The sequence below is a fragment of the Suillus clintonianus genome, assembly GCF_016758775.1.
Source record: "Suillus clintonianus strain FC179 chromosome Unknown DEU56scaffold_33, whole genome shotgun sequence".
Lineage (NCBI taxonomy): Eukaryota > Fungi > Basidiomycota > Agaricomycetes > Boletales > Suillaceae > Suillus > Suillus clintonianus.
Window position 1 is genome coordinate 1 of NW_024539257.1, and position 13,718 is coordinate 13,718.

At 49.7% G+C, this 13,718-nt stretch overlaps 1 protein-coding gene across 1 annotated transcript; it reads left to right on the forward strand.

Annotated features, from left to right (window-relative positions):
• Positions 1 to 2: 2 nt before the first annotated feature.
• Positions 3 to 8,832, forward strand: DEU56DRAFT_886916 (uncharacterized protein; the record flags this gene model as incomplete). Its single annotated transcript, XM_041356210.1, has 5 exons — positions 3 to 2,744; positions 2,796 to 2,870; positions 2,932 to 5,589; positions 5,642 to 7,550; positions 7,601 to 8,832. The coding sequence occupies 5 exons, from the start codon at positions 3 to 5 to the stop codon at positions 8,830 to 8,832; spliced, it is 8,616 nt and encodes a 2,871-aa protein (XP_041208661.1).
• Between the last annotated feature and the right edge of the window lie 4,886 nt (positions 8,833 to 13,718).

Sequence of the window (13,718 nt, forward strand, 5' to 3'; positions counted from 1 at the left end):
TCATGGAACTCCTGACCGGTATACTGCGTGGCCTCGGGCGCATCGCTGATGTTCCACGCATCCGCAAGCGCATTGGAGATGATGTGCTGTGGGACAGCGCGAAATTGCCGTGGAGGCGGTCTCCACTTTGGCTTGTCATTCGCGTTGCCTTACAGACAACTCTGGAGCGCAGTGCTCTTGGACGAGCGACTTATAAATCATTCATGCTGTTCTTTATGGCGAAGTTTACAACCCTTGCCCTCGACTATGATGTGTCGAATGACATCCTGCATTTCATGTCGGCAAAGATCGCACGCCGTCTTTTCAAGCTTGGACCCTCTGCACCTCCGGAGTTGTCGCAGATGGTTGGTATGGTCACCGGTAATGTAAGGAGTATCCTAGAAGAGAGATGGGAATCTGTTCAAGACGCGCAGCGGGCCTCACCTCCTTGGGCTCCGGAGACCCTCGGGGTCTTGCGAGATACCCATCTTTCCTTGAACACGAGTCGAGAGTACATACTTCAAGCTCTGCAGGACCAGCATTCGTCCCCTCAACCACCCCCATTCAATCCCAGCCATCACGTGCGCGGGTCAATCAACGATTTCCTTGACGCTGATGCGAGCTTCCTGAGAGCTGCTCATGCTGCAGAACCGTCTCTTGCCCTCGCAGACTTCGAGACTGCCATTAGATCAGGGATTGATGACTGGGTCGCGCGTGTTTCTCCTCAGAGCATTGATTTGGCATGCATTTCGATTGAGGCGTGCACCTCTGCATATTCCTCGAGAGCGCTGGACGCTTACAATGGAAACCCGGAGAATTTGTCGATCATGCTCACCACACTTTTTGAGCTCTGGGTAGCCATTGATAAGATCGTTGTTGGACAAATACCACTCCTGGCAGAATATCCCCCCGAAATTCCATTGGCCCTTTGGGAGGGTCTATATATCCTCAAACCTTCAGCTCTTGGTCGCCTAAAGGAACTAAACGCCTACCTTCAAGCTCGTCATTGTATTTCTAGTTGTCCGTCGGTGTTCTCGACTACCATCGATGAGAAATCGTTCGCAGTGCGGTATTTTGACCAGTCATCAGAGCTTCAGAGCTTGAAGCTCGCCATCGAAGCGGATGCTCAGGTAAAGCGGAAGAAGAAGTTAACTGAACTTGGCGTCCTCAATGAGAGGTACGCTGAACTGGAGACGCGCGCAGCAAGTTTATCGCATACATATGACGTCAACACCCGCGGCAAGGAAACCCACAAGCTAAAGCGCTGTGAAAAGTGTCGCCTAGAAAAGGAGATGAAGTCGATGACTATCACAGTTCACGAGTGGCCGCTACCGGCCCGCAACAATCAGGCGATTGTGGTGGTGTTTGAGCTAAGATGCCCTGTCGCGTTCGAGATGTGGAGATCTACGACATTCCATGTCCTCATTGATGTTTGCACTCCCAAAGAAGACATTTTACCCACTCCCGCCTTCATGACACTGCCGGAATATCATGCATTGCAGCGTTATCGCCAGTGCCATCCAAGGCAGAGGCTGACATTGGCGTCGGACGCCAAACCCTTCCTCAAATGTCATTACAGCAACACTCACATCCCCACAAAGAATTTTGACACCGTTTGTGTGAACAACGGACTTGTATTTCGGCCTTTCGATACAACCACAGGTGTATGGACCACCAACGTACTGTTGCGCTGCAATTCTAGAAAGTTGTGTACTTTCCTCCTTCCCAAGGGACCATACAATGCTTTGCAGCCGTACCTTGCGGGAACGTCTCATACATCGAACGAGATCATAGCCCGCCAGGCAGATTGCCACAAGAACATGACCATTCACGAATTCATCGCATTCGGATCCCTGCGGAGTGGACCACGATTGCAATGGATGAACGTGCTACGTGAACTTCATGCGAGGATACTCGATTTTCGACGCGAGGAAGTCCATATGCTGTTCGTGCAAGCTGTTTCACAGGTCAGCCCAATTTCGTCTGTCGTCGACTTTATTTGGCACGACGAGCCCAACAGCATGCCCTTCATTCATGCACTACTTGGAGAGCTGGAGGATTTAACGGCGAGCGTCGAAGAAAATTGGTTGGAAGGTATCACGATCAGCACTATCATTATGCTTGTGCGCCGCGTCTTGTCCTCGACACTGAAAGATACTCTCAAAAGTCGCGGATATTTGCTCCTTCGAAGGATACGAACTGCGACATTTACGTTGTTGATGCAGCTTTCACGGAAAATGCAGGCCAGCTACGGTGAGACGGTCAGCCGGGACTTACAAGGGCGCGTTCGCGATATGGCAGTCACCTGTCGAAGCACTTTTGATGTTGATGGAGACGTTTCACTGCTTCTGGCGTCGAACGATGACATCAAAGTGTTTGCATATTGTGCGGTCATGATATATGACAACACTCCAAGCCAATCAGACAATCTTTCACAACATTCAAAGCTACTGCTAGAACGAGACAAGAGATGTTGTCACGCATTAGAAACTGCGATTCGCCAATATGTGGAGTTCCACAGGGAGGGCCTCGATTGTGCGATGGCAGAGATTTGGGGCAGCTACAGACGAGGAACTCCTTGGATAGCATTGCCGGCTCCAAATTCTCGCTGGCTTGTGTCGCAAACTGCGCGTTCATGGTCTCAATCACCGCAAGCCGTGCACTTCGACTTGATTAGTGGGTGCTTGCTTGTTGACGGGAAGCAGCTGGGCAGGCTCCCGTCAATGATAGTGCAACATCCTACCTACCAATCGATTTTTGGTGATGTCAGCCTTTGAAACCGACTTTGTTGGGTTACGCTGACTTATAAATTACAGCAAGTTCTGGACATCATTCCAGCTGGTATTCCTGGAATGGAGTATGCAACACGCGGAAATCTCTGTGACCATCAGGTTAGTCACCCTCGTTATTATCACTCAGCAGCTAAAATAATGCATCCGTTTCTTACTGAAGGTGTTTTTCGCTCTCCGCGACTCTCACGATCTCATCGTCCGCGCGAAGCATGTCAAACAAGGCTCACCTATCCTTCAGCTCATTCCGAGCCATAAATTTGAGCATGACTTACCTACGCCCTTGATAGCAGGATGTACTCATTGGCTCAACCTGGACACGAGCGAAATAGAGATACGGCCAGCGGAAAATGCATGGAAGTCTTCGCCTGAAAACTGGGTCTTGCGATTTGCTCTAGATCTGCAGGACTCCTCGACACTCCGGAATGCTAACGGTGCCACTCTTATAGATATACGCAGCCAAACGTGGGATATGATCTCCGAGAGGATGCGTCCTCTTGAGGACACTTGCTGCATCATGGTCACATGTAATGAAGCATCGGGCAGTGCTTTCTCCTCGCTGAAGGTTGATTTACCTCGATATGGTCTCGAATTCTTCGTCAACGAGGATGGGGAAATGCAGTCCCGTAACATGCGCAACATGGTCGTCGATACCACTCAGTCGACTGGAACGATGTTTGGATTGAAAAACCAGCTCGTTTTGCGTCCGAAGTCGCAGATTGTGGACGAGCACCCACACACCGTCATCATCCCAGACGGTCGTATCTCATACTCTGCCAATGGTCATCATGTCCAGGTTACCATCACTCCTGAAGGTCCCCGAGAGACATTCCACTTGTACAGGGTTGACACAGATCTACGCTGTCTCACTGGGAGCGTAGGTCTGACGACAAAGCTATATCAGGCGCTCCTCCACGCTATTACCAGCGGCTGTCTCCCTGATCCCCTGACGGGTCGAACTGGGACAGAGGAGGCGCTGCATCTCTTGCATTCTGCAGCTTGTCTGTCCTTTACAAAGCTTCGCCCTCGTGATGCAGATCTCTTGCGTGAGATCAGTTCGCTGTCAACCAAGCGTGTCTGGTATCCCGCTCATATTCGGAAAATGCAGACCGTTTCATGGTCGTGCCTTGTGTCCCTCGCACAGCACCATGGTTTTCATCCAGCCGCGAAATCCATCATGGACTATGGCATGCAACTTTCCACTTTCGCAGAAGGGTCTTCAAACCTTCATCCTACCTTTGATCTTCCACCGTTAACCAACCACCTTCTCGAGCGCGTGTCCATTCGTGCCTCAGCGGTCTATCCTGACCAGTTTTCTCTTCCACTTCCGCTCGGTGACACAGATGTCATCTATGCTTCACATGATATTTCCGATAAACATGCGGAAGAGAGGGCGTTTCGTACTGCCTTCATGGTGCACCAGTGGCCAAGCAGACTTCCGGTGCAACAGAATCTCCTCAGTTTATTGACTCAGTGGCAAAATGTCCGGGGCATTGACGAACCGCTCAGCTTGCGATACTCCAAAAAATGGCTTGAACCGGCTTTTCCTGATATCTTCCTTTCTGCGTACGATTGCTGTCGTAGTGCTACGACAAAGGACAAATTTCAGCTGATGTTTACCCTAGCTTCAGTATCGTACAGCTTGTTGGACGTGCATGCGCTCGTCCCAACACTCCTAGCATTCGCCACAATTCCCGAAATTCGCTGCCTGGCAGGCCCACCGAAGTTCACCTCCTATGACATCTCTGATGGCTTTATGCCTTCCAATACGAGATTGGATAGTCTCATCAGTTCTTGTACCAAAGGTTATGATGTCAGCGAGGAGAGCCACTTAGCTGCATGGCCTGGGGAAAATGACGAGGCTCTAAGGATGCGTCGCCTAGCAGCTTTCGAAGACAGGTGCCGCCCTGAGAAGCAAGTCATTCTGAGCGAAGTTTGCACTGCTTGGCCGTGCGTAAACCTTCCAACGCTCGATACGCTGCAAACAAGCTACTTCGATCTCAAGAAATTGTCGAAGAAACTTCGTCCAGTGTTTCGTAGTTGTTGGGCAAACCACTGTTTGAAGGAGCACTTAGATGTCCAGCAATTGACCCTGAACCGATTCTACGTTCCCGATCCTCCTTGGAAACAACCCTCACAATATAATCCTGATTCGAATCTTGGGGATGCTGCTTCACCGACCTCATGTGTTGATGCCCAGTTCCTTTTCGACAGGAACCCGCCTGTTATACGCACGCTCGGGTCTTCCCAACTTGAAGTTCTGCCCAATTCCACTCGAAGAGATTCGGTATCTCCATATTCCAGTGTCACAACGAGGTTGCAACAGCTGATCGACGACTTTCGCGCACGAGGAAGCAATCGGTTCCACCAGAACTATGCTAATGATTTAGACCAGAGCACGTCAATTCTCTGTGAAGAAAAGCTCGTTATCCCGCCAGATCACACAGTGTACACCACAGAAGTACTGCTTGAGCACCATTCTCTGCATAGCCAGAGATTCCAAGATTCACTCACCGCTGTCGTACACGCCCTCTCCCCTGCTTCTGCTGCTGAGAAAGCATTGGCCAATGCTGGGCTGTGGCCCCGAGTTACACCAAACTTCCTCCTCACTCGCATGGCCTCCGCATCAGGAAATAGTTTGGGGAAGGCTTGGCGTACTACTCTCGTCCACCTGTCTCAGACACTTTTACAACTACAACGCTCCCGAAGGCTACTCATCTTTGCTGCCAACAAAAATTGGGTCGAGTTCTTCAAGGAATTTGAGAACGAAGAATGCGAGGGGTTTGATCCTGAGGTGTACCCTGATTGGCTTTTAATACAGGTACGCTGTAAAGAAACCAATCGTTAATGACTACTGATAACAGTGTACTCAGATTGAAAGTCAGTTCCTGGCACGGCCTGTCCAAGTGAAGGTTGCACTGGAGATGATGTCGCCATCCACGGGACGAAATACTTCTCTCCAGCTGAACATGGGTGAAGGCAAATCCTACGTGATTGTTCCCCTCGCAGCAGCCGCACTTTCTGATGGCCAAAAACTGGTTCGAGTAATCGTACTAAAGTCGTTATCTGCCCAGATGTTCCAGCTCCTGGTTGAACGTCTAAGCGGCCTTGCGCAGAGGCGCATTTTCTATATCCCATTCTCCCGCACTTCCTCTATCAACTCAGCGCAGGTGAAAATGTATCGTGACTTGATGCAAGAATGCATGGATGCCAAGGGTATTTTGGTCGTGCAACCGGACCATATTCTATCATTCCAGCTCATGGCTGTTGATCGCCAGCTGTCACCTCAGAATGATGCTGCTCAAGACATGCTGCGGACTCAGTTGTGGCTCGAAAATCACACGCGCGACATCCTGGACGAAAGTGATGAAATTCTGCACGTCCGCTACCAGCTGGTGTACACTGTCGGTCTCCAAAGGTCGCTCCAAGGTCATCCCGAAAGATGGACAACTACACAACAAGTGCTTAGTCTTGTCGCAAAGCACGCCGCTCGGCTCGCGAGTGAATTCCCCTCTCATACAGAAGTGTGCACTCGGGAGCACGGAGGGGTCCCCTTCGTTCGAGTTCTACACCGAGCAGCAGGAGAAGCTTTGGTTCAATGGATCGCAGAGGATGTCATCATTGGGGCACTTCAAAACATCAGCTTCGATCAGGCATCTTTCCACGTAAAAGAAGCCGTCCGCAAGTTCATCGCAACTGAGAAGATATCCAATACTTGTATCAACTTAGTGGAGAAAAACTATAGACACACCACCGTCTGGCCCGGCCCTCTAGTCTTGCGTGGACTGCTGGCATGTGGAATCTTGGTTTATGCCCTCAAAGAACGTCGCTGGCGCGTGGACTATGGCCTCCACCAAAAACGAACGATGCTAGCCGTTCCGTTCCGCGCTAAAGACATGCCCTCCCTGCGGGCAGAGTTTGGCCATCCCGACGTAGCTATCACCCTCACGTGCCTGTCATATTACTATGCACGTCTCACGCTCCAGCAGCTGATGTTGTGCTTCGAGCTCCTGCTGAAGCAGGATAATCCCGCCCTCGAGTATGAATCCTGGGTGGATGGAATTCAGTCCATCCCAGAAAGTTTGCGGCACCTTAGCGGAATCAATACAAAATCTGCGGAGCAGCTCCATGACCTTCAGCAACTGTTCGAATTCAACAAGGCAGTCATAGATTTCTACTTGTCACGAGTTGTTTTCCCAAAGGAAGCGAAGGGATTTCCCAGTAAACTCACCAACTCCGGGTGGGATCTCGCTCAAGAGAAGAAACATTACACAACCGGCTTTTCTGGCACCAATGACAATCGTTATCTGCTACCGAACTCGATGGTGCAACGTGACCTTGATTACCAACGCAGTACCAATGCCCGAGTCCTGGCGTTTCTTCTGCGCTCGGAGAACAATTGTTACACATGCATGCCGCTGGGCCAAAAGATGCAAGATTTCATCGATGCCCTGATCGCACAAATCCCTGAGGTTCGCGTGCTCCTGGATGTGGGTGCGCAGATGCTAGAATTGAAGAATCAAGAGTTGGCCGAAGCATGGCTTCAAGCCAAGCGCGACGCCCAAGCTGCAGTTTTCGTAAATGACGATGATGAACTTGTCGTTGTCAGTCGCGATGGGACAGTGGAGCCCCTTGTTTCGTCCCCCTTTGCCCAGCAGCTTGACCAGTGCGTGATATATCTGGACGACGCGCATACTAGAGGCACAGATGTCAAGCTGCCTTCCGGTTTCCGAGCTGCTGTGACGCTTGGCCCCAAAGTCACGAAAGACCGTCTGACGCAAGGTTCGTGAATTCAGAATTCATGCGAATCAGGTTTGACAATCATCAATCAGGATGCATGCGAATGCGGAAGCTGGGCAATGGGCAATCAATAATATTCTTTGCTCCGATTGAAGTTGACCGGAGCATTCGTTCGGCGACCCAGAAAGCTGACATCGACGATGTCGACGTGGCAGATATTTTGCACTGGGCGATGCTCGAGACCTGTCTTGACATTCAAATGCGTGCACCACACTGGGTTCAACAGGGATCAGAATTCAAAACACGGCATTCCGCGTGGACTCAATTCTCACCTACCCCTACTTCGATCTTGACTTTGAAGACAGCCTGGTTGCAGCCGGAGGAGCGTTCATTGGAGGATATGTACGCACCGCGCAGATCTTCACTGGTATCCCAGGTTTGTCACCCAGACATTCAAAGGAAGTGCGAGGAGCTCGGATTTCTGAATCTATCGGCCATCGAAAGGAACCTGGATGAGGAACAAGAAAGGGAGGTAGTGCATGAAGTAGAGAGAGAGCGTCAAGTGGAGAGACCGCCCAGGGTGGAACCTGCAGCCCAGGTCCTCCATGTGGACGTTCGTCGATTCGTCAAGACGGGCCGAGTTCCCGAGGGGTCTTCTGCATTCATTCCAGCACTATCCTGCTTTGTCAACACTACTGCTGCCTTTCACGAGCGTTACCAGTGGGCACACAACCTTTTAGTCACCCATGACTTCGCTCGCACGGTGGGTCTCTCTGCTATACAGAACGCGGATGATTATTTGCGGCCCGTCAATTGGGTCGTATCCAGTCACTTTGGAGTGCTGGTAATCATGAGCCCGAACGAAGTGGACACACTACTGCCTCGTATCCGCAAAAGCAATGCGGTTCACTTGTGCGTCTATACTCCTCGCACCACAAAGACAATGCAGGCGTGTGATGACCTTCGCCTCTACTGTGTTCCTTCGGCACCACAGTCGACATCATTGGAATCGCTGATTTGCCAGCTCAACCTTTTTTCTGGCCAGCTCTATTTCTCCAGTTACAAGATGTATCTCCGCACTTGCAGTTTCTTAGGGCTCAACGCACCAGATCTAGGGAATGAGGAGTTGATAGCCGACAGCGACGGGTACATCAGCGAGGAGAATCGCCCTTCTGCGAGAGCATCGTGCTCGTTCAAGCAATCCCAGCTTCCGCCACTGAAGGAGTTGTTCAGAATGAGGAGGAAAGGCATGGGGTATCTGCCAACTCACCTCGGAAAGATGCTCAATGGCCGCATTCTGACAGAAGAGGATTTTATTGACTGAGCGCCGGGTCTATTTAGCGTAAGTTTTAGCGCCTTTCTGCCAGGGATCTGACTCACCGTACTGGCCATGTTGCAGTGACTGTATCAACACTAGCCTTGATCATGATGTAACATTGCGACGTTCTTCGTAAATGTATTTGTAGTCGAATTCGTAGCAGAGTCTGAAACGTTATGAGGTCTTGTTGTTTGAGTAGACGTCCATGTCAATTGGAATGTTTGGAGATTCTGATTCTCCCGTGCAGTTGAAAGACAAACACGCCTAATGCTTTAGCAGTGGCGGTATGCTCATTCATACAGTTCTTCAATCAGTCATTACTCGTACGATACAGCCAGTGCCAGCAACTTCTGTCAGCTGCAAATTTATGGTCAGGAAGTTCATGTATGAAGCAAGCCCCAGACGCACCTTTTCATGCCACCCCAAGAGCACGCTTCTATTCACATCACCCCAGCCTAGCAACCCCATACTCTTGTAAGTTGAATAACGTCGATGTCGATCTTTCTAAAAGACATGGTCGTTGGAGTAAAATGACCGGAAGGGGCTGCGTTTCAGTGATTTGCTGCATGTCACATGTCTAATTAGAGCAAATTCAGTGGTGGTACCCACTGGCCCGAAACGCTAGGAAGGAAATGAGTTTCGCTGCCACTGTGATGCGCAGATACACCTGCAAAAGGCGCCTCTGTGCAGCAACAAGCCCACCGTAACTGGTGCACCTACAGAAGGTGTGCCGGAGCAGGAAAAGTCGACATCGGAGATCAGCCGGAAAAGTGCGGGCACTGGGGAAATGGGCCTCCGGACTCGCAGGAAGATATGCCACCGATGAGACGCTTGGCGCCAAAAATGCTGCGAAACGACGTGTCAGTAATACAAGCACAAAGTACAATGTTACTGGGGGTTCACGTTGTTGGAGTCATAGTTACGTATGGAGGCAGTGATGATGAGAAAACCACCTGAGATCTAAGCCGTAACCGTCGTGGTAAAACAGAGAGAACAAGAAGCGTATACAAGCGCCCACATATGCATAAGTTGGATTGTGGGCAGAAATTGAACACTACTCACCACAAGATCAACGACGTAAGCATATACATACCCAAAGTACGCTCCTCGTGGACTTCAAGTGCTACTGACTGTCTCTGTCTAGGTAAATGCAACATGTCAGGGGTGCCTGATGTAGTACGAGATGCGTATCTTATGTTGAGAGGGCGGGCAGTGGCACCAGCACCAACGCAGACGATGCGAGGGCACACAGAAATAGTGTGGGCAGCGGTGTTCTTTAAAGACAGTCGACGGGCCGTCACTGCTTCATATGACTGCACCCTTCGAATTTGGGACGTAGAGAAAGGAGAATTGGTAGGAGAGCCATTCAAGGGACACCGGAACTGGGTGAAATCAGTCGCTATACTGTAGAGATACGACACTAGCTTCGTCACGTGCAGCACGTGACAAAGTCACGCTTAGTGTCACAGCTTCGAATTACCCTGTCACCTGTGACCACATAAAAAATAGCTTCGGAAATCGTGATTTTGTCAAGGCAAGTTCTTGTCTGATTCATATCTTATTGTAAAGTTGAGAAGTAACAGGTAGAATCTAGCTGGGCATTGTTGTTTTTTATATGTTTTTTATATGTTTTTCTGTATGTTTTTACCACGTGTCACAAATTAGCTTCGGCCCCCAAAAAATTGGTGTGACAGTCACACCAAATAGGTTCGATTCGTTGATGGCTGTGACCTGTGACGAACCTAGTGTCGTATCTCTACAGTATCTCCAGACCAGACGCGAATTGCGAGCGGTGCAGAATCGCGTGTCAGCCCCGGTACCATCATCATCTGGGACGTCGAGAGCAACCAGAAAGTATTACAGCTGACGAATCACAAGCTTGACTCTGTTTGGGCGGTGTCTTTCTCCCCCGATGGCACAAAACTCGCTAGTGGGTCATATGACAAAACAGTTATCATATGGGACGCGATAACTGGCGCTGTCCTCCAAACATTCAAAGGTCATTTTACATATGTGGCCACAGTGGCATTCAGCCCAAATGGCCTGGAGTTGGCCTCCACAGCAAACGGTATTATCCGGATTTGTCGCACGGATAATGCCGAAGAACTTCTCAAAATCAATCATGATGCTCACTCATTATGGTCTCGATGTATTCAAGGTGTTGCGTGGTCACCTGATGGCCAGCAATTTCTCTCTGCATCAGAGGACCAAACAATCAAGTTCTGGAACTCGTCTAACGGAGACCAAATCGGTCAACCTTGCATTGGTCACACTCACCATATCACCTCGCTCGCCATCTCTTCTGGTGGCTCTTTCATCGCAACTTCATCGAAAGACACGACTGTGCGGCTGTGGAGCACAAAAACACACAAGCAAATAGGACAGTCCCTCGAACACGACGTTGGGGTTTACAGTGTCACAATCTCTCCCAATGAAGAACTGCTCGTGAGTGGAGACGAAGATGGGGTAGTTTCGCTCTGGTCTATTAAGAGCATACTTGAGCAACACGATGCAGAAGAAAGGATACTAGAGGATGAGCGACTGCGACTCCTTTTTGGTAGTGATACACAGGTATTCTGATGCTAATCATGGTTCGGCCTTCTTATTCACTTCCACTCGATTCTGTCGCAGCTGCCTGTCATGGTGCGCGGTCACAACAATATTAATGACGAGCCCACTGGAGAAACACAGTCTTTATTTGACGTGAGCTGTTCACCTTCAATGCATCTACTTATCATAACACGTGAGTTTGCTTCATGCAGAGAGTCCTTGGTATAAACATGACGGTCCACAATGCATCCATTGCTGGGGGCCTGCATCCTGATGAAGAGCTGCTGACCCGAGAGACCGACGCAGATGGCAACAACCACGACACCTATGCCGATCGTTCAGTTGTAAGGGCGCGCAATTCCGAGTGGGAGAGTGCGCTACAAGATGCAGTCAAGGTCAGATGCTCTGCTTATCATGAGGCTGTCGATGACAGGTTGACTCAGATTTGTCACATAGTCAATTGCCATCCAACCCTCGTTATTGGGTCACATTTCCAAAGGCATCGCCCTCTGCGGCAACCAGCAGTTCTACGACGCAATGGAAGCTTTTGATCTTGCTTTCATATTTTTGAATCGTGATCCGATTGCTATCGACTTTTTATTTTTGATCAAGGTACTCTCGTCACTGTTTTCATAGTCAGTCTTTCACGATAAGGCTTCAATGACATTTTCTAGGCTATTGCACTTTTCAATGCCAATCGTCATGATGAGGCAATGAGACGAGTTCAAGAACTCTCCACCACCTATCAACGCTCGGGTACATCTCCGTACAGCATTGTCAATGTAGGCTTCATTTCAGACCTCATGAATTTTCTCACTCTCGAACGCACTCGTCAGTTATATCTACGCATGCAGCTTGCAATAATTGCTTTCAAGGATGGGCGGTACAGCGAAGCCGCTGATCGACTTAACGATGGTATTCCCAGTATAACCGACTTATTCTTTCGCGGAGCACTTTTTGAACCTAGATTGAAGATATTCACAGTGGTGCGTTACTACGAAGTTGCAGAGGCCACTTCCACTGAATGATGATGTACTGGTTAGCTCTTCGGCTGGGACTTGGATTCATTATGGGAAACCGTCAACCAAAGACGGTGCGAAGCGTTCCTCCGTGCCGATCGAGTGGTCGAAGCTGTCGAAGCTCATCAGTATATGATGCACCGCACAATTGCAGAGGCTGCAAAGCCCAGTTTCCTCAAATGGTCTACCGGTGAATACATGGGGGTCTTGGACAATTTGAACATCGAGACTCATTCTGGTGTCGATTAGCCTTCAAACAGGACTGCAGTCACTGCACTGCACGCTGTATTACAAAAGGAGATGCCGCTGCCGCCGAAAGCAACTATGAGATGGCTATTGAACTGTATTCGGCATCTATCGCGCTGGATTCCTCGTGTCACTCCTCCTTTGCACATCGCAGTAAGGCGAAGTTGGCGCAAAACCTGTATGTGGAAGCCCTTGATGACGCGGAAAAGGTGCGATGTCCATCGTTTTTCCTAGTTATCGTGCTGACCGTGCTGATTTCGTAGGTCGTGGAACTCGACCCTTCGTCTTATGTTGGTTACGAACTTAAGCATACAGCGCTTCAAGGTGCACAACGCTATGGTGAAGCGGTCCAGGCCTTCAAAACCATGCTCTGCAAGTTGGATGATTCGCCAGATGCAGAGATACGAAGTAAGCCCAAAAAATTCATGTGACGACTAGATGATGATCTCTTTAAACAGAGCTGCGTCAACAGTATGTCAGTCCAGTAGACGTGGAAAATGCTTTTCGAACAGCTGTTCATGCACACCTTGAAAATGCCCCACTTCGTCTCATCAACACTTCCACTGGACGTTTATGCGATCGACAGGCACAAATTCATACCTTCACGACGAGCAACGAGTACAAAGAGCTTTTGTATTCATCAATGACGCGTGCGCACCTCCAAACGAGGCTCATCAAAGAAGCAGTAGAGATGTACTTCCGTTGGGTCATGTTATCACATAGGTGGGAAAGCAAGGAGCCACTGCTGTGTAATATCCAGGACACGGCCGTGTACGATTTGGATCCAGTGGGAACGGTAGTGAAGTTGCAGATGTTCTGCCAAACTGCTCGTGAAGCGGGGTATTGCTGGGCGTGGAGCGATACCTGCTGCATTGACCAGACCAACAATAAGGAGCTCCAAGAATCAGTCAACTCCATGTTCGTCTGGTATCGCCTCTCAGCACTCACCATCGTCTACCTATCGGATGTTCCGCCTTCGTCAGACTCTGGTGCACTCGCAAACAGCACTTGGAATACACGAGGGTGGACTGTCCAGGAATTCCTCGCTCCTAACATTGTTCTCTTCTACCAAGCAGA